General features: G+C 63.8%; 1 protein-coding gene across 27 annotated transcripts in view; it reads right to left on the bottom strand.

Moving 5' to 3' along the window:
* Positions 1-7,835: 7,835 nt before the first annotated feature.
* The window catches only part of PLEC (plectin), a 68,965-nt gene continuing 54,150 nt past the window's right edge, over positions 7,836-22,650 (bottom strand). For all 27 annotated transcript variants that reach the window (XM_041123051.1, XM_041123049.1, XM_041123050.1 and 24 more), the window contains 4 exons: positions 17,722-21,102; positions 9,904-16,898; positions 9,114-9,254; positions 7,836-8,716 (listed from right to left, as the gene is read on the bottom strand). In XM_041123051.1, the coding sequence (XP_040978985.1) occupies positions 10,563-16,898; positions 17,722-21,102 (9,717 nt within the window). In that variant the 3' untranslated portion in view covers positions 7,836-8,716; positions 9,114-9,254; positions 9,904-10,562. The remainder of the gene's footprint in view (positions 8,717-9,113; positions 9,255-9,903; positions 16,899-17,721; positions 21,103-22,650) is intronic.

Below are 22,650 nucleotides of genomic sequence, written 5' to 3' on the forward strand. Positions count from 1 at the left end.
CAGTGCTCCTGAATTTCCCGACTCTTTTTTACCCAGGATTGTTCCCAGATCTACACCTGCCGGCCCCTTCTGCTCATTCTGGTCGCTGGTCCCCGATGTCCCTACATCCACCCCTCGCCAGGTCGTGCACTGCAGAGCCCACGATCCGGCACCTGGCTGAGCCTAAACCAAGCCACGGCAAACTGACCCACAGCGCTTCCCAGCTCGGCCAGGGGCTCTGCTGCTCACCCACCTCGTACTTCCACCATCCCCACAACCACCCCATTTCCCCAGCCCCACGCACAGGATCAGTCCCCTCTGCCCCAGCACGGCCGGTGCCTTTGCTGCGGGCAGGCAGTATCTGCTGGAGACAGCAGGGCTTGGGCAGGCAGGACATGGGGGGCGGCAGGAGAGGGTCATCCTGGTTTTGGGGCTTTTCCAGCATAAGGAGTTGAACCCGAATCAGCCTTGGGCACCCTGCACACCCTCAGGGCACCCTGGACGGCGGAGCCAGCCCACCACAGAGGCACGGAGCAATGGCATCTGGGACAAGAAGAAAAGGCGCAGGGATGGGCAGTGCCCCTCAAACCACGGCAGCCAGCACCTCGAAGCAGCCCGCGCAACCCGTGGCACGTGGCCATGCACAGACAGTACACGTGGCACGTTTCTGTGAACGCGTGTCTGCATGCAACGCGCCGTCCCGCTCCTGCACGTGCCGGGGCAAACAAGGAGCCACGTTAACGGAGTGCTGTGGGGAGCGTGGCGTGCCAAGGCCATTCACCACGGTTTGCCGAGAGCCTGCAGGTATGGTGGGAGCTGCCGCCCTTAGGCACCGGCAGCCGGGCTCAGCCTGCTCTGGGCTGCGACGCTGGCAGAACTGAGCTGGGGGACCTCGGGGAGGTCCGGCCACGGCATGGGTGCCATGTGGAACTGTCGGGACCAAAGCCACCATGTGCAGGAGGAGCAGCCCCCGCATGGCACTCTCTGAGCTGCACCCTCGCCCCCCACTCTCCCATCCCCAAAATGCACCTCAGGGTACAGCCCAGCTTGGGGAGACACAGTGCCCCTGCCTCCCCCCGCCAGCTTCCACAGAGACCAGTGTCTCCCAGCAGAAACCTCCTTTGCTTCTGTGTCAGCACCAGAAGGGCCAGGACGGTGCAGCCATGGTGGTAAAGATAACATTTTATCAGCCACGTGAGCCCTTCTCTTGCTGCAGATCACCGCGCTGCGGGGAGAGGCAGCTGCTCGAGCTCTGCCAGCCCAGGAACCGCTGTCTGCGGAGGATGTCCCCAGGGTCACCTCCGGCTGTGCTTCCCGCTGCCATCGGCTGCCTGAGCCGTTGGAGGGTTCCCAGGGCCCTCGCTCTGCCATGAGCCGGCTCGGAGCCCGCGCACCTTGTGCAGAGCCTGTGGCCGTTCCAGGCTCTGGTGCTGTGAGCTTAGCTGCTTTGCTGCAACAAGTGGAAGGAGATGCCATGTAAAAACAAGCCTAGGTGCAATGCATCTCTGCACAGGCATGGAGACGGCAAGGATGAAGATACCAGTGGCTGCTCCATGCCCTGGCAGAGAAGCCGGGTTTGCAGGAGGGATCGCACCGTGCCTGTACCCAAAGGCTGAGGGAGATGCGCACGCTCCCACACAGTCCCGGGAGCCCTGCAATGAACCTGTCGTTAACCCTGGTAACGCTTTGCCAGGTCACCTGGCTGAGCATAACGAGGGGGAGCAGTCTGTGATGCTGCAGATCCCACTGGGAATCCCACAGAGGGAAATGGGAAAGCACGTGGTGCCGGCGGCCGGAGCCCTGGAGAGGCTGGAGGAGGCCAGAGCGGGTGATGGACGTGCTGCAGTGAGCAGCAGGGTCTGGGCCGGGCTCCAGCCGGCGGCAAGGGGCCGCATCCAGCACAAAGGGCTGCAGAAATGTGCCCGGGGAGGGGAGGAAGGGGAGACACAGCCAGCTCTGAGGCTTCCATCAGAGGAGCAAGGGAGCCCGATGCTCAGGAGCGAGCAGACCCCTGGTTCGTTTTAGCCAGGGTGCAGTGAGGGCGGCTGTGGAGGTGTGGGAACGAGAGTGCAGGTGCTGCCAGAAAGGCTGCAGGAGCAGGAGGTAAAGCATGAACATGGGTTACGGTGGTGCCATGAGGATGGTGATGAGCACAAGAACTGACCAAGGACAGGTCGACCACATGTCCGAGATGTTGTGCACAGGCTCTGCCTGGGAGGGGAAATGGCTGAGGACCACGGGCTCGGTAAATGGGAGATAAAACCGATTTGATGCAGAAGTGACGCAGCAATGCTGCCGTGGCCAGCCATGGCGGTGGCCCTGGACAAGGTGCTGGTAATGTGGCTGAGCAGGAACAGCAGCGTGCACAGCGCTTGGGGCTGCACGGGACTGGGGGTCACTGGGAGGAAGTGGCGACCGCTGCAGCTGCTGAGGAAGGAGCAGCGGGCAGGGCTCTGGTCAGAAACCTTGCCAGAAAAAGCAGCAAATTGCAAGAGGGTGCGTGGCCGCATCCTGGCAAGGCTTTGCCTCCCGTAGGCACAAGCCAGGTTCCCGGGGTGGGAGCGAGACCCACTGCTGGGTGAGCAGGGGAGCAGGTGTGAGCGCAGCACAACAGTGGGGGGGCATGGGGCAAATGGGGGCACGGGGCAAGCAGGGGCACGGGGCAAAAGGCAAAGTTTGTCCTCGACTGCAGAGTTCAGAGCTGAACAAAAGCACCTGCAAAAGGGGCTGCAGGAAGGGATGAGCTCCCCAGGGATTAAGTGTAACCAACACTGGGGGATGCTCACCGAGAAGAGTCAAGAAGAGACGGGTGTTTGTTCACACCCCAAAACCTGAGTAAATACAGAAAAAGGACTATATTCCACCGTGTTGGAAAGGAAGAGTGGCAGTCTCTCATCGGCTCTGGCCCATCAGAGATGCCCCCGGGCACGTGCGCTCACTGCAGACCCTGTGTGTGTGATGCCCTCTGCCGTGGTGGGACCCCGCAGCCCCACGCACCCCACAGCCGTGGCCACTTGCCCCTGGAGCTGGTGCCGGTGCCCCTCGCCGGCTGGCCAAGCCACGGGCTGTGTCTCAGCTCCCTCCTCCCCTGGGGCCAGGTGAGCGTCTGGGGAGGCAGCAGGACGGTGCGGCCGGAGGCACCAAGGCACGTGGGGTCGTGGCAGCTCCAGTGCAGACCAGTGCAATCACCCATGGAGCAACGCCCACGGTCCTGCAGCCCTCCTGCCCTGCGCCGCTGGTCCCTGGCCCCATGTGCCCCATGGGTGAGCCCTCATCCCGGGCCAGGACTGCAATGCCCGCGGCGCATGGTGCCAGCCCTGCTGCCAGAGCCTGAGCATGGCGAACCTGTGCCACTGGGGAGCTGGAGGATGCCGCCACAGGCGGGCGGCAGATAAAGGCATGGGGAGGCCTGACCACAGCGTCTGCGGTGGGAAATGCTCTTCCAGCAACAGTGCCCAAAACCTAGTCCGAGCTGGCAGGGATGGAGCACGGGCTATTGCTGGCAGCCTGTCCCGGACACGGTGCGGTGGCATGCCTGCACAGGCAGTACCGGCCGCCCGAGTCCTGGGGACATGCCAAGAGATGCAAGACAACGAGCAAACCCCAAACCAGTGCAGGGATGCCTGCACGCTGGTTGCTGCAGATGCCTGCAGTGGGAACAGCCACAAGGGTCCCTGCAGCCGCCGCCTGCCCCGGCATGTTGCGGGTGGATCCGGAGCAGCCCCCAGCCCCAGCTCGGCTGCTGGCCCGGGACAGCCACCAGGCACAGCGGGCTGCGCCGGCTGTGCCCTGGGACATGACAGCCGGAACAAACGGATTTGGAGCTGCCTGACAGCAGCGACGCAGTGCCTCAGGAGGGAGGCACAATTCCCCACACCACGCTGCCCGCACAGCCCCACCAGCGGCTGCACGGCTCGGAGCGTCCTGAGGCTGCTCGGCGCTACCGCCATCCCCACCGCAGACACGCTGGCCCTGCGCCTAGCAGTGCCCCAGCTTGCAAAGCTGCCTGGTGCCCGGCGGGATGGGCGACGCGCTGGCTGCAGCCCCGGGTCAGGCTCCCAGGCAAGCAGCACCATCGCCCCGCTCGCACCCCCGGGACCTGCAGCAAGGAGAGGGATTCACCAGCCCAGCCGACGCCAGCCCCCCGCGCAGACCATGCCGCTCGACGGCACAGAGACGCGGGTGCGTTACTGTGAGGCAGTGCTGCCCTTGGCTGGCACGCATCGGGATTTCGCTGGGGCGAGGTGGGGACCTGCCTGCAGCCACTGGGCTCCGTGTCCCAGGGCAGCAGCACGGCGCAGGGAGGGGGGTCTCAGGGTCCCAGCACGTGTGGAGGAAGCAGAGCTGGGCAGCTTATCTCCCTAAAGAAAGGTTCAGTGCCCCAGCGAGGTGGGGGGGGCGTGGGAGAGGCCGATCCGGCTTTGTGGCTGCTGGGGAGGCTGTACAGAGAGTTCCCAGAGTGGCACGCTGCGGGCTGGAGCCAGCAGTGCCCGGGGCGGCGGGTGCACGGAGCTGGCAGCTGGTGTGTGCCAGCAGGGCCGAGCCGGCTGCCACGGCCCCGCTTGGGACGGCAGCCATGGGTCCCACGTGCCAGACCACGGCCAGAGGCAGCTACTGCGGCAGGACGGGGTGGTACAGCCGACGGCGCTGCTGTTCACGCAGTGACGGGCGAGCACCCACGTGAGAAACTGTCCCACCGTGGGGCTGGGAGGTGCAGTGCCCAGGCACAGCCCGGCTCGGCCGTGGCACACCGGGGAGCACCGCGTGGCACGCTCGCCCAGCGAGCATCTTGACAGTCCCGCCAGCGCGGCATGTGAGCTGGTGATGGGCTGTTTGCAAATGCCCTTGCGCGCCGGGTCGCTGCTCGGGCGGCGAGGGAGCCCTTCCAGGGCTGACTGACAGCCACGACCGGCGCGGCATTCAGCGCTTCGCATGCCACCACCCCGCGGTTTTAACGCTGTGTGACAGTTTAGCTCGGAGAGCCTGAAAGGGGTGAACTCTGGCCCGTGCGTCAGCGGGGCGAGCTAAGCTGCAGTGCATTAAAAACGGGAATATAATAGAGTTATCCATCATAATTAGCCTGGCCCAATTACACGCTCCCTCAGCCGCTCCCAGCGCGCGGTGCAGCTCCGCGGCAGCTGACGCTGCTCACGGCCGAGCTGCCGGCCCTGTTGCTCCTCGCACGGCACTTGGGCTCAGCCGGCTGTGCCAAGGATGGCAGGGTGGCAGACACCGGCACTCTCCGCCGCATCGATCGGGAGGGAGTGATGGGACGGGGCAGCGCTGCCAGCCCCCGCCGCGGCCCTGCCCTGGACCGGCTGCTCGCCCACCACCCCAGCGCGGCAGGGCTGGAGTTGCTGGGCCATTGCCAGCTTGTAAGGCTTGGCCAAATCCTGTCCTACAGACCCTCTCGGTAGCACCATGCCGCGTGATTCAGCTGCGACTGCTTTGGGGACCAGTGAGAGGCTGAGCCACTGCCAGCCCCAGGGCTGGTCCCCGCTGTCCCAGCGGTGCTGTTTGCCATTGCGCTGCCTGTGCCAATCCCGGCTGATGCTGAGCCCTGCCACGTGCTGCCTGCTGGCTCCGCACCGGCACCACCAGCGCCCATGGGAAGCCAGGCGGCTCCGGGGCGAGCACATGAGAGGCAGACGCTGCCTGTGGGAAGGGCCTTTGGGAGGGATTGGGGGGGTCCTGGGGGAGCAGGAGGGTGACATGAAGTGGCACGAGATGGCTGGAGAAGGTCCATGGACAAGGGATGCCGTGCCAGGCGGGAGAACAGGCCTTCCAGACATGGTTTAGTGGGCATGGTTAATGGTTGGACTCGATGATCTTGAAAGTCTTTTCCAACCTAAATGATTCTATGATTTTATGATTCTATGATTCCCCATGCTCTGCACAGCTCGCCCCATGGCTCGCCCCATGGCACTGGGCTGCAGGCGGCTCCGCATGCCTGGTGGGCACCCGGCAGCAGACAGCCTGGATGCCCAGGGTGTCCCTCGCCACCTCGCCTGGATGCACGGGGTGTCCCTTGCCACCTCACCCCCTGTGCCCCTTTTCCAGCTGCCGCAGTGGGATCCCACCGCCCCGGCTCGCCCATCACCCCGGCAGGTGGAGCAGCTCCTGCCCAGCGCTGGCCCGACTCACCACAGCACACCGGCACGCCGGGGAGGGTCCCAGTGCCAGGGCCAACACAGGCACAGGGCTGAGGGGCATGTGGGGAAGGGGGGGTCCCCTCCAGCAAATGGGCACTGGTCCCAAAGGCTGGTCTCAGGGGATTCGCTCAGGAGCCGGGGGGTTTCTCACCCAGGGAAGGGGAGTTGGACCCCACAGATGTCGCGGGGAGGTGAGGGGCTTCTAGCCCATGGAGTGGGACTGGGCCACGGAGGTCAGCATTGGATGCAGAGGGGTCTCGGTGGTCTCATGGGGTTTGCAAGAGGTGTCTCGCCTTGAGGGGGGATCAGGAAGGGGGGGGGAGCAGGGAATATCTGAGGGGGCAGCGAGGTGGAGCATGGCCCCTGGCTGCCCAAGCCATCCCCAGGGAGCAGTCCTTGCTGCCCTCCCTGGGACCCATCCTTAGCTCCCCATGATGGGCACAGCAGCTTGTGACCACCTCCAGCGCAGGGGATGCTCCCCTCCATGGTCCCCCCACCCCTGCTGTGTCCAACGGCCGCATCCCGGTGCAGCCTGCTGCAGGCCGGCAAGGAAGGGACGCTGCTGCTAATTGCAGACGCACAATGCAATTAACGTGCTCCGAAGCTGCTGCCATCTGTCTGGGACAGCCCGGGCTCTCCGTGCTGCTACAGGGGCCGACACGCTCAGCTGCTCCTGGCACAGTCCCACTGCTCCCACGCAGACCCCACCAGCCCCCAGATGTTGCATGGCCCCCGCGAGGTCCCGCGCAGCTCCGGTGCTCCCGGTGCAGTGCCTAGTGGGAGGCATCGCCGCAGGACGAGCTTCCCGGCACGGGGAGACCCAACCTGGAGAGAGCAGCGGCACATGGCTCACAGGGCTGGAAAGACTCCTTGAGCCGTCCAAGCCAGCGCCAGCGAATCTCCTGAGCGGGTGTCCACGCCGACGTCTCCCCCATTTGCCCGGGCTGCCCCTAATGAACCCCTGCTGTCCCGCCTGCCCGGCCAGCTTGCCCTTATCCCCCCAGCCCCTCATCCTCGCAGCTGACCAGGGCTTCCTGACCGCTGCCATCCAGCCATGACCGCTCCTGCACTGCCAGGCTCTGGGCAGAAGCCAAGGCGCCGGCAGGCACAGCCCTGGCCCGGCAGCGGTAGCGGCACACATCAGCACAGCGTACGAGCACCGTGGGGGACAGCGGGCACTGCCCTGCCCGCAGCCGCACTGCCGGAGGGACGTATCCGACCCCGTGCGAAGGACGCAGCCTCAGAACCCTCCACGCCACCAGCAGTGCCCGCTCACTGCTGCTCCCTGTCCCCAAAACCAGGGACCCGCTGGCACAGGGCTGCAGCCTCCTGGGGCAGGAGAGACCCCGGCCCCGCTGCACCCACCTCACCTCCCAGGAGCACCACCAGGCCAGGGCAGCCAGGCAGCTCCGGGGACCACCCCGCAGCCATGCTCCGTGCCCGGTGGCACGGCGCTGTGGGGATGCCCGGGCACGGCTGTGCACAAGCCTGGCACGCTGGTGCAGCTCCTCACGCCAGGAGCTGGTCAGACCTCCGGTGCCCTGGCACGCTCCATCACGACCCGCGGCAGCACGCGCCCGGGACGGCGCAGCCCATGGCACGAAGGCAACCAGGAGCCCCCAGCCCGCACCTGCAGCGGCGAGGCCGGGGCACGGCTGCCCATGGGGAGCAGCGAGGGCGAACAGACCACGCGGAGCTGCCGGCTGGTTTCATAGGATCTCTTTTACTGACCTCGCTAGGGAGAGCCATGGGTCCATACTGCATGTTTTACAAACACTTCACGGTATATACAAGTCAGGTTTTAGTGTTTTTGCCCCCAAAAAGAGATGCTTTTGGATTATCGATCAGCCCCGGCTGCCCTGATGAGAAATGATTGGGAAATCAGGGGAGCGCAGGGCCCCGAGGGAGCGGGAGCCCCGGCTCAGGCTGGGCTATGGTACAGAGTCGCCCACATTAGCATGTCATGCAAAAGCAAAACTGGATAATGAGAATAATAGTAACGAATGCTGAGGAATAACATGACTCGATTTACACGTGGCAAATGAGAGCAGGCGGGAAGGAGGAGAGGTGCTGTGGAGATCCGCGGGTGAGCCGTAGCACCGTGCCGGGAGGCCGTCCCTGGGGAGGAGGGTGTGCACCTCAGGCACGCTGGCACGGGGCGAGGGGAGAGGGACAGGCGACCGTGTGGGTGCCTCTCGGGGGGCCGGGGTCAGCCAGGCTGAACGCGGGGGGCTACGGCCCCGACGGCCCAAGCCGGCACAGCCCCACCACTGCGTCACTTATTGCTTCAGCCCCTGCCTGGGGCCCCGGTGGAGTGTGGTGGGGGGACGGGGGCTGCGTGCTGCCAGGGGCCAGGGGCAGCGCATGGGCCGGGGCACCCCGCTGCCGGCCGGGGGGCTCCGGTGCTGCGGGGCAGCCCCCGCACCCGGGCAGCGCGGCCCCCGGTCTCTGCCCAGGGACTCTGGCAAGTGCAAAGGGAGAGGGAGCATGTCCCAGTGTCCTCAAGTGCGGTCCCACTTGCCCCAGGGCGGGGGTACGGGCTCCGTGGCAGCGGTGAGGGGAGTTGGGATGGACATCCAGCAACACTAAAACAAAGTGAACAGAAAAGATGGGATGAGACAGGGAGACTGGTCCATGAGATGAAGCCATCGAGCCCAGCCGGCAGTGCCTCGCGCCCGCCCCGTGCCAGCCTGCTTGCCCCCACGCTGCCTCGGCAAGCAACACCTCCCAACCGGGGCCGGCCCTCCCGCAGCTGGAGCAGCGCGGCGCAGCACCGGTCCGGCACAACCACAGCTGGAAAGCCTTCACCGTGGGCAACTGTACCCCAAACCGTACTTGGAGGAAAACGATACCCCCTGGACATCTTGGTGTCACTGCCTGGAGAACGCAGCACCCAGCTAAAGCCCCAGCACCAGCCCAGAGAGCCGCAGGATGGCGGGAAACCCCGGCTCCAAAGAGAGAGACTGGAAAGGTTGGCGTTACCTGTGCCGGTGAGCACGGCCGAAGAGCTGCCGCGTCCCAAGCTCCCCTCGAGCCCATCCACGACTTGCTGATGTCGGAGACCCAGCTAAGGAACTCGCCCAGCGGCAAGGGGACTTCTTTGGTGGGACTGGAAAAAGATGTCTGCCAGAGAGAGAGCGCGTTATTGTGGGTGAAGGGAAGGAGAGGAAAACCAGGAAGAAAGGAATTACCACAAGGAAGAAAAGAGGAGTCCAGTTTTACAGAGATCCGCCTTTTTTCTAACAAGAGAGCACGGCGGGCTGCTGCAGCGTCCCACGACCCACCCTGGGCTCGGAGGGTCCTGTGGCCTCCGCGCCCCTCAAGAGGGTCTGGAGAACCCCCGTGGCGAGGGGGGGTGCGCGCGGCCGGGCAGCGGCTGGGGTCTGGGCGCAGGAACCGCGCGCGGAGCCGGGCTGGCTTTGGCAGCGCAGGCTCTGCCGAGCTCAGGCGCGGGCTCTGGCGGACTCCTGTCAATTCATTAAGCCACATCAGTGTAAAGAAATCAACCTTGTGCAGAGCACTTCCCAGATACACGGAGAGACAGACAGACAGAGAGACAGGCAGCAGCAGGCGCGGCTGCCGGCTAGCGGCGACACGAGCCACGCGGGCATGGAGAGCCAAGCGCGGCAGGTGCGTCCCGGCGAGCGGGCAGGCGGGCTGGCGGAGGCGGCAGTGGACACGCAGCGAAGCCCCTCGGCGGGCGAAGCGGTGGAGCGGAGGCAGGTCCCTCCGCACGGCGCGGAAGCAGCGGGCAGCGCCAGCGCGCACTTACGGTCGGGGCATCGGCTCCGCGGCGTGGTGGTGGGGATGTGCCGGGAGGCCAAGCCAGGGAGCTGGGGCAGCTCAGGAGCTGGGGCACAGAGCCCCCTCCTCGCCACGCCGAGAGCGGGTGGAAGGGGTCCAGGCAACAGCTCCAGGGCCGGTGTGAAGTGGTTGTCTGGCGCCGAGCAGCAGGGAGCCTGCGATGTCCTCCTCCATTCTGCCGGCATGCCGGCTGCGGCGCGCCGCGGGGACAGGGTCGTCTCCTCCTTCGGGATGCGGGGGATGAAGCCGGCAGGGTTAATTACAAAAGAGTCGCTAAGTGGTTAGACCAAAAAGACGGAACTGTTTTCCTGTTTTCCGGCTCTGCCTCGCCGTCTCCGAGTGGCTGGGTGGGATCGGCTCTGCAGAGGGCAGGAATGGCAGCAGGCTCCCGGGGCGGCAGATCTGGGAGGGTAGTGTGTTTTCTCTCTCATCTCTTAATATACAAATACTGTCAGAACAATCGTATATATTAATATATTAGTCTAGTCTTTTTGGTTAAACTTTAGGCACTGCTTTGGAAGAAGAATGGAGTTTAAAAATTAAAAAAAATACTAGTGATTAGCCAGCAGCGTTGCCACATGCGGAGCAGGCGAGGCGGCGGGTTCCTCGGGCAGGGGCCAGCAGGTTTCAGGCCACATGGAGCAGGGGCCCACACAGCCCGGAGCGCTCCCCGCTCGCCTCCCGCCCGCAGCTCCTTCTCGGGAGGGACAAGGCGAGGGCCAGGGCGGCCGCCTCCACAGTGCTCTGGGGACCCGCGGTGTATCTGCGCCCAAAGCTCGAGGAAGAGTAGGAGGAGGAAGAGAAGGTCATGGAGAAGCCGGAGCCAGTGGCGTCGAAGCTACCTCGCCTGGAGCTCGACCGGGACCCCGTCCGGGAGCCCGACCGCGAGCCGGAGGTGGAGCCGGCGCTGCTGACGTTGTAGGGGCTGTAGTAGCCCTTGCTGGACTGGGAGGAGGCCTCCAGCAGCCGCAGGCCGGTCCCGTCCTCGATCATGCTTCGGTCCATCGCGTCCTTGTAGGAGATCTTGAGCTTGGTTTTGGGGCAGGTGAGATACTTGGAGTAGGTGTTCACGTCCCGCAGCTTCTGGGCTGTGCGCGTGTCGATGGTGCCCTTCTGCAGCGCCTCGTCCAAGGAGACACGGCCCTCGACGTCGGGCTCGATCAGGCCCCCCGTCAGGTACTGCACCTCCAGGAAGCGCTGCCCGGCTTCATAGTACAGCCAGCCCTTCTTCAGGGCCTGGGCCGCTGACATCTTCGTCTTGGTCCGCGGGTCCTCGAAGCCGTAGAAGGCCTTCTGTGCCAGGTTGATGCGGTCCACCATGATTTTGTCGACTAGGCCCTTGTTCACCGCGTCGGCGACAGAGCACTTATCCCCGGTGTTGGGGTCAATGATGCCCCCGGTGCAAGCCTGGGCTTCCAGCAGCCTCTGCCCCGTGATGTTGTCCACGAGGTTGCGGCGCATTGCCTCTGTGATGGACACCTTCTCCAGAGTGTCTGTGTCCAGGATGCCTGCCACTGGCCCGGTCTCCTCGGTTGGGTCACTCCACATAGATATCTGCGTTCGCGTGGGGGCTGGGCTGACGGTGTAGGAGGAGGATGAACCCACAGAGGACGACCGTGACCGGAAGCCGCTCATGTTGCCAGAGAGCATGTCTGCAAACTCGGTGATGGAGAGGGTGCCCGAGCGGTACTGGTCCAGGGCTGACTGGTCGATCAGGCCCTTGCTGATGGCATCGTCGATATCATACTGGCGCCCGGAGCGCCTGTCGATGATCATTGACTTCACCACGCCGTCAGAGGAGGAGGTGGTGATCTCCTCCCACTCACACTCCTGCTCCGACAGCTCCAGGTAGGTCTGGTGGTCGATGAGGCCCTTGCGATAGGCTTCATACACGGACATCTCCTTGCCCGTCTCCGGGTCAACGATCACCACCCTGCGCTTGCGGACGGAGGACTTGGAGGAGGTCTTCCTCTCCCGCTTCTTCTCCTTCAGGGGCAGGAGGCAGAGGCCAGTCTCTGGGTCAGTGATGCACCGCTCCATGAGCTGCAGGTAGGTGAGGTTCTCCTCTGTGTTGGGGTCAAAGAAGCCCTTGGTGTCATCGCTGGGATCCAGCAGGATCTCATTCATCTCCTCGTCAAAAAGGCCCCTCTTGTAGGCAATCTCCACAGGGAGGCGGTGGCTCTCCTCGGGATCGATTATGCCTCCTGTTGCAATCTGGGCCTCGAGCAAGCGGATCCCATGGTCCTTCAGGATCAGACCCTTCTTCATGGCCTGGAAGAGGGAGATGAGCTTTCCAGAGTAGGGATCCCGGTAGCCGGTGACGGCCCTCTCAGCAGAGAGCAGCTTGTCCTTGAACTCGGGGCCCACGATGCCCATCCGCACAGCTTCCTCCACTGTCAGCTTGAGGCCCTTGATGGGGTCAATCACATACCCTGTGGCTGCCTGCGCCTCCAGGAGCTCAAATGCGGTGCCTGGCCTGATGATACCCTTCTTCATGGCCTGGTACACGGACAGCCGCTCCTTCGTGGAGTCCACAAAGACGCCAGCGATGCAGCTGGTGCCCTCCAGGAACTTCTTCAGGTTCTTAGAGACCTCCTCGATGGAGGTGAGACCCTCCTGGAGGCGCTGGGCAGTGGCTTCGTCCATCACCTGCGAACGGACCAGCTCCTCCACGGTGATCTGCTTCCGTAGCCCCCGGAAGGTGAGCTTCCTCGTGTCGCAAAGTGGGAGCAGGAGGAGCCCGCTGTTCTCGTCCTTCCGGCACCGCTTCAGGAGCTGCGTGTAGCTGAGCTTCTCCTCCGTGGACGGGTCCACGTAGCTTCGCACCTCGCTGGGCTCCGACAGCATGTCGTACGTGTCCTTGTTGATGAAGCCCCGCTGGTAGGCCACCTCCAGGGGCAGATGGAAGCCCAGGTGCGGGTCGATGATGCCACCGGTGGCTATCTGGGCATCCAGGAGCTTGAGGGCCTCTTCGCTGGGAATGAGGTCTTTCTTCATGGCCTGGAAGATGGAAATCTTCTGTTCGCTGTACGGGTCTCTATAACCAGTCACGGCCCTCTCTGCGGACAGGAGACGGTCATGGATTTCAGGCCCCACCACGCCTTTCCTGACCGCTTCGTCGACAGTCAGCATCTCATTCTTTGTGGGGTCGATCATGAAACCGGTGGCAGCCTGGGCCTCCAGGAGGGAGCGGGCCACTTCGGAGTTGATCAGCCCCTTCTTCAGCGCCTGGTAGATACTGAGCTTCTGCTTGGAAGAGGGAATGTAGATGCCAGCCACACAGCCTGACCCGTAGAGGTACTTCCAGACAGTCTCCACATCCAGGAGCTCCCGGAAGGTTTTGGAGCCCTGCTTCAGCAGGTTGTAGATGTCTAGAGAGATGATCTTGGCCTCGTAGAGGTCCTCAGCCGTGATGCGGCGCCGTACATAGTCATAGGATGTGAGATTCTGCTGCCGGATGATCTCAGTCTTCTCGATGATCTCAATGATGATGATGATCATGCGCTCCTTGGACACACGGCCCGACTGGAACTCCTCCATGAGCTGCTTCCGCTGCTCCTCAGGCAGCAGGTCCGAGTGCATGATCTCCCACAGCGACATGGAGGAGCCTGCCCTGCTGCCCACAGGGATGTCCACCCGCGTCTCCTCAAACACCTTCCGTGTCTCTGCCTCTGTGTACACCTGGGTCTTCTCCACCACTGTAGGCTTCTCAGGCTCCCGCAGAGGCAGCAGATACAGGCCCGTCTCAGGATCCTCAATGCACTTCTCCTTCAGCTGCCTGTAGGTGAGGTTCTCATGGGTGTTGGGGTCGAAGAAGCCCTTGGTGTCATCAGTGGGGTCAGAGAGGGTTCGGTTCATTTCCTCATCAAAGTAGCCCCGCTTGTAGGCCACCTCCACAGGGAGGCGGTGGCTGTTGATGGGGTCGATGATGCCACCGGTGGCAATCTGGGCCTCAAGCAGGCGGATGCCGTGCTCCTTGATGATGAGTCCTTTTTTCATGGCCTGGAAGAGCGAGATGGTGTTGCCTGAGTAGGGGTCCTTGTACCCAGTGACAGCCTTCTCAGCAGACAGCAGCTTCTCGTGCAGTTCAGGCCCGATGACACCAGCCTTCACAGCCTCATTGACATACAGTTTCCGGTTCTTCACAGGGTCAATCAAGAACCCGGTCGCTGCCTGGGCCTCCAGGAGGACCACGGCGGTGCTGGGCCTCAGCAGGTTCCTCTTCATGGCCTCATAGATGTTCAGCTTCTCCTTGGTTGCCTCCACGTAGACGCCGGCAATGCAGTCGCTGCCATGCAGGAATCTCCTCACCGCATCTGTTTCAGAGAGGTCCTTCACTGATTTCTTGCCTTCCTTCAGCTGCTCATACTGAGCTTTGCTGATGATGCGGGACTCCACCAGCTCACTGGCAGGTACAGGTGCCCGGAGACCACTGAACGTCAGCTTCTCCTGCTTTTTGGTCTCTGCCTCCTCGATGATGGTGATCACAATCTTGATGATCTTCTCGATGGTCACCTTGCCAGTCTTGTACTGCCGGAGGAGCTCCCGCCTGTGCTCCTCTGTGAAGTACTCGGAGTGGATCAGCTCCCAGATGGTCATTGTCTGGCCCTTCATGCTGCCCACTGGCACCTCGACAGTTGCCTTGTCAAAGCACTCCTTCGCCTGGCTGTCTGTGTAGACCTCCTCCTGCTGCGACTGGATGGCTTTGTCTGACAGGGGCAGCAGGCAGAAGCCAGTCTGCTTGTCACGGTGGCAGTTCTTCTGCAACTGGGCGTAGGTGAGGTGTTCTTGGGTGTTGGGACAATAGAAAGCCTTGGCATCATCTCGGAGCTCGGAGAGAGCCTCATTTATCTCCGGGTCCAAGTACCCCCGCTTGTAAGCAACCTCGAGTGGGAGCCGGTGGCTGTTCACAGGATCGATGATGCCTCCAGTGGCGAGCTGGACGTCCAGCAGACGGACCCCGGTATCACTGGGGATGAGGCCCTTCTTGAGTGCTTGGAAGAGGGAAACCGTCTGGCCCGTATAGGGATCCTTGTAGCCAGTCACCGCCTTCTCTGCGGACAGCAGCTTCTCATGAAACTCCGGCCCCACCACCTCAGCCTTCACTGCCTCATCAACGGAGAACAGCTTGTTCTTCACGGGGTCGATGATGTAGCCAGTGGCAGCCTGTGCTTCCAGCAGGGACAGAGCAATTTCTGGCTTCAGCAGGTTTCTCTTCAGGGCGTCATAGAAGGTGAGCTTCTGGCCAGTCGACTCCACTAGGATGCCGGCAATGGCATCCGTGCCCTTCAGGTACCGCCGCACAGAGTCCATCTCTGCCACGTCCTTCACAGACTTCTTGCCCTGGTGCAGCTGATTGTAGAGGTCCTTGTTGATGATTTTGCTTTCCAGCAGCTCAGCGGCAGGCACAGGGGCTCGGAGGCCCTCGAAGCACATCTGGCTCTTTTTCTCGCTTTCCTCCACAACCGTGATGATGATCTTAATGATCTTCTCCACCGTGATCTTGCCAGTCCTGTACTGCTGGATCAGGTCTCGCCTTTGGTCCTCAGTGAAGTATTCAGAGTTGATGATTTCCCAGATGGTCACCGTCTTCCCTTGGAACTTGCCAAATGGTGCTGTCACCGTGGCCTTCTTAAAGACATCCTTAGCTTCTTTGTCGGTGTAGACCAGTTCTCTTGCTTTGGCTGCCTGGTCAGTGAGTGGCAGGAGGCACAGCCCCGTGTCTGGGTCAGTCACGCACCGCTCCATGAGCTGCAGGTAGGTGAGGTTCTCCTGTGTGTTGGGGTCGAAGAAGCCCTTGGTGTCGTCGGTGGGGTCGGAAAGGACCTGGTTCATCTCCTCGTCAAAGTAGCCCCGCTTGTAGGCAGCTTCTACAGGCAGGCGGTGGCTGTTGACGGGGTCGATGATGCCGCCGGTGGCTATCTGGGCCTCGAGCAGGCGGATGCCGTGCTCCCTGACGATGAGCTCCTTCATCATGGCCTGGAAGAGGGAGATCTTGTCACCCGTGTAAGGATCCTTGTAGCCGGTCACTGCCCGTTCAGCAGACAGCATTTTATTGTGCAGTTCTGGTCCAATCACTCCCTCTCTCACTGCCTCGTTCACCGAGAGCCTCGCGTTTCGCACAGGGTCAATTATGAAGCCGGAGGCAGCCTGCGCTTCCAGGAGCACCAGCGCGGTGCCTGGGCTGAGCAGCTTCTTCTTCATGGCTTCATAGATGCTCATCTTTTGATTGGTGGGTTTGATTAACAAACCGGCGATGCTGCTCTTGCCCTGCAGGTACTTCTTGATGTCTTCCCTCTGCGAGAGCTCGCCAACACTCACAACACCCTTTGCCAACTTGTCTAAGCTCTCCTTGCTCAAAATGCCGGCATCAGCCAGCTTCTCTGCAGATACCTTCTGACGGATGCCGTCAAATGCGAACTCTGGCTCCCCATTCTGTGCTAAGCCATCCACCGCGTCTCTGCCATTGGGCACAGCTTTGACATCCAGCAGCTGCGTTGTCGTAACCATGGCCTCCTCAGGCAGGTCATCTGTCTGGATCATGATCTCTCGTGTCTGGGCCAGGGCGGCCTTGTACTCTTCCTGCATCTGCTCAAGTCTCTCCCTGAGCTTCTTGTTCTCCTCTTCCAGGAGTTTCTCTTGCTGCTGCCGTTGTCTCTCCAGCTGCTGCAGCTCCTCCTGCTTGTGCCGGACATTTTCCTCTGCTTCTTTCTGATGCTTCTTGGCTTCGTCCAGCATGGCTTTCAACTGCTGCTTCTCCTGCTCCATCTCCTTCTGCTGCCGCTCCTGCTCCGCCTTCAGGTTCTGGGCTTTGTTCACCTCATCTTTAAAGAGCTTCTCCAGCTTTGTTTTCTCCTCCTCGATGAACTTCTCTTTCTGCAGCAGGGCGTCCTTCTCTGTCAGGAAGGTCTGCTGGAGGAGCTGCGTCTCCTGGCGGAGCTGCGCCTGCTGGGCCACCTGCATCTGGGGTGGGAGAGAGGACAGCATGGTCAGATGGCACCATCTGCCTAGGAGGGCAGCACTGGTGGGGGAGCGGGGGTGGGCTGGGGCAGGAGGACAGGGAGGAGGGGTGGCACTGGGCTGGTAGGGGTGCAGAGTCACCCAACCACTCTGCTATGTAGGTTAAGAGTTAAGGGAGCAGACCTGAGGTTAGGGAGCCACAGCAAACAACACGTGGGTGGAACGAGCAGGGAAAACACACAAGCTCTTCTGCGGGAGTCAGGGACTCCCTGCCTGGTACCGAGGCTGGGATCTGGGGACAGCTCTTGCCTCCGGAGAGGAATAGGGAAGGATGCGCCACAGGGCCAAAAAGCTGGCACAGGCGGTGGGAATCACCCCTCCGTAGCAGGAGCTGCTGGCAGCAGGAGAGGGCAGGGGGTGGGAGGTCCTGCTCTGACACCTCCCTGTGGGGTTTACCTCGCTGCACCTGATCCTGGCTCTGTGCACACCCTTGACCTGCACATGGGGGTCCTGCCCCACAAGCAGCCGCTCGCCGTGACCCCTGGCAGGGGGGACGGACGCTGGGACAGGAGGCTCAGTGACGCCTCCGCCTCCTGGACGGTGCCAGCAGCCAGCTCCATGCCCATCAGGTGCAGGGCACAGCTCCAGGGCTGGAGGCTGCACGCCTGCACTGCAGCAACGGTCCTCGGGGACCGGCCAGCGCAGCTCCCAGAGCCTGGCCAGCCGCCTGCGCGCCTGCTGTCCCAGGACACGGTGCGGGGCGGCTGGGGAGAGGGAAGGCCTCCCTGCGTACCACCACTGCTAAGGGGGACCCACAGCCCAGTACCTCCTCTGCCTTCTGCTGCAGCAACGCTGCCTCCTGCTTCAGCTTCTCCTTCTCCTGCTCCAGGTCGGCGATGGCCCTCCGCAGTTTCTCCGCATCCTGGTCACTCTGGTGCCGCTGGATCTCCAGAGTGTGCACCAGCGTCATCTTCTCCTGCGTGGCCAGCTCGGTCTCGTGCAGCCTTTCGCTGATCTCTTCCGCCTGCTTCTTGAACCGCTTGGCTTCTTCCTCGGCCTTGGCCTGGGCCATGCTCATCTCCGCCACGTGCAGCTTGAGGCGCTCGGCCTCAGCTGTGATCTCCAGCTGCCGCCGGCGCTCAGCCTCGAGGGTTTTCTGGAAACCCTCAGTCTCCTCGGCCAGGCGCTGCTGCATCTGCTCCTTGTCCTCCTGCAGCCGCTTGGCGTGCTCCTGTGCCAGGTCTTTCTGCTTCTGCAGCATCTCCGCCTCGGCCTTCAGCCGTGTGGCCTCCTGCACCACCTGCATCTTCTCCTTGAGCATCTTCTCCGCCAGCGCCCGCTGCTGCGCCAGGTCATCCTCAGCCAGCTTCCGCATGCGCGCGGCCTCCTGGGCCTCCACGCTGAGGCGGGCAACCTCCTCCGCCACCTGCTTCATCTTCTCGGCCTCCTCCGCCAGGAACTTCTGCGTGTTGTCCTTGTCCTTGAGGATCAGCGCCTTGTTCTCCTCCTCGATCCGGCTCTTGAGCTTCGCCAGCTCCTCCATCTGCACCCGCACCTTGAAGAGCTCCTCCTCTACTTGGGCCTTCTGCCGGACGGCGTCGGTCACCTCCTCCTTCAGCCGCTGCAGCTCCTCATCCAGAATGCCCTTCTGGTGGTCCGTCTCATCCAGCTGCAGCTTCACCTTGGTCAGCTCCTGCTCCACCTGCGCCTTCTGCCGCAGCGTCTGCTCGGCAAACTTCTTGTGCTTCTCCATCTCAGCATCCGCCAGCTGCTTCTGCCGCAGGGCCGCCTGCTCCGCCTGCGCCCGCTTCGCCGCCTCCAGCTCGGCCTCCTTCCGCAGCTTCTCCGCGTCCGCCTGCGCCTGCGCCTTGGCCTGAGCCTCCTCCTCCGCCCGCTGCTTCAGCCGCTCGGCCTCCTCCACCCGCTGCCGGGAGAGGCTGGCATCCTGCTCAGCCTTGCTGCGGGCGAACTCGGCCTCCTCCGCCGCCCGCCTGGCCCGCTCGGCCTCCTCCCGCAGCCGGTCCAGGAGGCTCTGCTCCTGCTGCCGCGTCTGCAGCAGCTCCTGCTCCTTCTGCTGCACGGCGGCCAGGTGGGCTTTCTCCTCCGCCTCGATCCGCTTCTGCGCCGCCTCCCGCGCCAGCTGGATCTGCCGCTCCGACTCCTTCTCCGCCAGCTCCTTCTGCCGCCTGGCCTCCTCCACCATGGCCTTCAGCCGCTCCACCTCCTCCAGGGCCAGCCGCCGCTGTCGCCCGGCCTCCTCCTCGGCCGCCAGGATGGCCTGCACCTTCTCCTCAGCCTCCCGCCGGCGGCCCTCCTCCTCCAGCGCCAGCGCCCGCTGCCTCTCGGCCTCCCGCTCAGCCTGCTCCCGGCTGCGCTGCACCTCCTCCGCCTCCCCGCGGATGCGGCTCAGCTCCCGCTCCAGGTCGGTCTTGCCCGCCGAGGCCTTCTCGAAGCTGGCCTTCAGGGCGCGGATCTCTTCCTCCACCTGGCGCCGCTGCCGCAGCGTGTCCTCCACCAGGCCCTTCTGCCGCTCCAGCTCGCTCTCCGAGGAGCGCTTCAGCAGGGCGATCTTCTCCTCGATGTCCTGCTTGTGCTGGGCCGCCTGCTCCTCCAGCAGCTTGCGCTGGTAGGCCTCGTCCTCCGCCAGCCGCCGCAGCCGCTCGTTCTCGGCCTCCTTCTCCTTCAGGGCGATCTCCGCCTCCGCCTTCAGCCGCGACGCCTCGTTGATGGCCGCCAGCTTCTCCTTCAGGATGCGCTCGGCCTCGGCCCGCTGCCGGCCGGCCTCGTCCTCTGCCAGCTGCCGCTGCCTCTTGGCCTCCTCGGAGAGGGCCCGCAGCCGGGCGGCCTCCTCGGCCAGCTCCCGCAGCTTGCTGGCCTCGGCCTCCAGCCGCTGCTTGGACTTCTCGCTGGTGGAGCGCGACTCCTCCTCCGTCTTGGCCTTGCTCTCCAGCAGGATCTCCATCTCGGCCCGCAGCTTGGCCAGCTCGTCCTCCACCTCCTTCCTCTTCTGGATGGCCTCGCTCACCTCCTTCTTCAGCCGGAAGAGCTCCTCCTCCAGGAGCAGGCGCTGCTGCTCCCCGTTCTCCATCTCTGCCTTCAGCCGGATCAGCTCCTGCTCTGCCGCCAGCTTCTGCTGGGCCGTGCCCTCCGCCAGCTCCCGCTGCTTCTCCAGCTCCTCCTCCGCCAGCTCCTTCTGCCGCAGGGCCGACTCCTCCGCCTTGGCGCGCTTGCGGGCCTCCCGCTCCGCGTCCTCCTTCTGCTTCTCTGCCTCCTCCTGCGCCAGCGCCTTCTTGTGGGCCACCTCCTCCGCCTGCAGCCGCAGCCGCAGCGCCTCGTTGGCCTTCTGTCGCCAGCGCTCCAGCTCCTTCTCGGCCTCCTCCCGCGACCGCTCAGCCTCCAGCTGCTGCTTCTTCAGCCGCTCGGCCTCCTCCTGCAGGTGGGCCACCGTGATGTGCTCCTGCTGCAGCGACAGCTCCAGCTGCGCCGTCTTCTCGGCAAAGGACAGCCGCTTGCTCTGCAGCTCAGCCTCGGCGCTCCGCTGGGCCACCTCCTGGGCCACCTGGATCTGCCGCTCTTTCTCGGCCTCCGCCTGCCGCATCCGCCGCTCGGCCTCCTCCGCCTGCAGCCGCAGCTTCTCCAGGTCCGCCACCGCCTTCTGCTTCTCCCGCGCCGCATCCCGCTCGGCCTGCACCTTGCGCTTCAGCTCCTCCTCCGCCTCCCGCTTCTTCTGGCTCTCTTCCTTCACCTGCCGGCGCAGGCGCTCGGCCTCCTCCTGCGCCTGCCTCTTCTGCCGCTCGGCATCCTCGGCGCGCGCCCGCAGCTCCTGCAGCTCCGTCTCGGCGCCCACCCGCTGCTTCTCGGTGCTCTCCAGCTGGAGGCGGATGAGGCGGATCTCCTCCTCCACCTTCTTGCGGTTGTATTCGGCCTCCTCGATTAGCTTGACCTTGGACTTGATCTGGTGGTCGGAGTTCTGCCGCAGCTGCATCAGCTCCTGCTGGATGTTTTGCTTCTGCTGCTCCGCGTCCACGGCCACCACCTCCCGCCGGGTGACCTCCTCCTGCATGCGGAGCTGCAGCTCCCGCGCCTCTGCCTCCGCCTGCGCCTTGGCTTTGGCGTGGGCCTCGGCCAGCTGCCGCTGCTTCTCCAGCTGGGCCTCCACCTCCGCCAGCCGCTTCCTCTCCTCCTCCTTCAGCTTCTCGGCGGCTTTCTGGAGGGGAAAGAGGGTGCAGAGAAAACAGAGGGGGGAGAGAGAGAGAAATCACAAGGGATGCGACCGAGCCGCGGTGTCAATGCCAGCCACAACCACGCACCACCGAGAGACGGGACAGTCCGGGGCAGAGGGGTGGAGGATGCGCATGGAATGGCTTCAGGTCCCTGGGCCTCCCCGCGAGCTGGAGGCGGTGATGCCAGCTTCCAGAAGACGTATGGCAGACAGGGGACACACGACTACTGTGTCCCACTTAGCACAGCGTGGGCGGACAGGCGACAGGACCGAGACAGCAGTGCAAGAAGCAAGGATGGCCCACGTACCACAGAGAAGGGATGGAGCGCGAGCAAAGCCCGAGGCGATGGAGACAGATGCGAGCAGCTTGCACACCACCACCGTGCCCACTGCCCTCCAGCCAGAGCCCTGCCCCGGCCCCCCGCAGAGGGGAGCCTCCTCCCGTGCTCACCGGAGCTCCCCGTGTGAGAGGGGCCGGTGCAGAGAGCCATCACCATGGGGAAACGAGAGACCCAGCCAGAGCACCAGGGTGAGCAGGACAGAGGGGAGTGGGTGGCAAGGGAGGTGCCAGCGGAGCTTTCCCTCCCAGGAAAGCCTCGACGATGTGGAGAGCAATCCAAGCTCCAGCCCGTGCTGCCCCAGCTGGACCGAATCCCTCCCCGCTGGCCTGCTCCAGGCAACCCAGCCAGCCAGTCATCTGCCAAAGGGCCGACACGGCTCCTGCGCGGCTGCGCCGCAGAGCACTCGTGCCGCATGCACCGTGAGCAAGGCAGGCGCACGCTCCGTGCGGGGCCTGGGCAGAGGCAGTGCACATGCGGGTGAGCCGGACCCCCGTGCCACGGGGCTGGGTCCCCTCGCGCCGCCCCAAGAGGTGCAGTGAGGGCCCGGGAGCAGAGGCAGAGGCAGAGGAGGGTGAGGAGTGCAGGGGTGAGTGGCTCTCCGGAGGGCAGGGGTGCAGCGAGCAGGAGGGGCGTGCAGGCTGCTGACAGCCATGGGGTGAGGCGGAGGGGTGCCGTGGGGAGGGGGACATGCGCAGAGTGAGTACCTGGTGCAGGGATGCCAGAGTCATCCTGGTTTTTTACCCTCCATTAGATCCCCACCAACACAAACATCCCCCAAGACAAAGCACTGGCAAAGCGGCTCGACTTCCAAGGGCAGAAACCAAGAGTTAGAAAGGTTACCAAGACAGAACACCCGAGGGCTCTGGTCCCGCGGCGCCCGAGCACAGCGTTCATGCGGAAGGCGGATGCTGACTGCACTACGTGTATCTGGGAAGTGCCTCCTACCACCAGTCACGCCAGAGCCCGGCGGCGCCTGGAGCTGGCTCTGTGTGCCGCCCCGGCTGGCCCTCTCGGCTCGGAGACCCGCTGCACCCAGAGCCAGCAGCTTCGGTCCCAGGAGCCCGGATCAGAGCGGGGTTAGAGGCCATGGGCCAGCGTTAGTGATGGGGGGCCGGCAGTCATCATGAACCATGTTCCCCGTTGTTATGCAGGAAAGAGAACGCAGCCGGAGTCATGCCACCCCACGTGCCCG

Source organism: Aquila chrysaetos, chromosome 4 (assembly GCF_900496995.4).
Source record: "Aquila chrysaetos chrysaetos chromosome 4, bAquChr1.4, whole genome shotgun sequence".
Classification (NCBI taxonomy): domain Eukaryota; kingdom Metazoa; phylum Chordata; class Aves; order Accipitriformes; family Accipitridae; genus Aquila; species Aquila chrysaetos.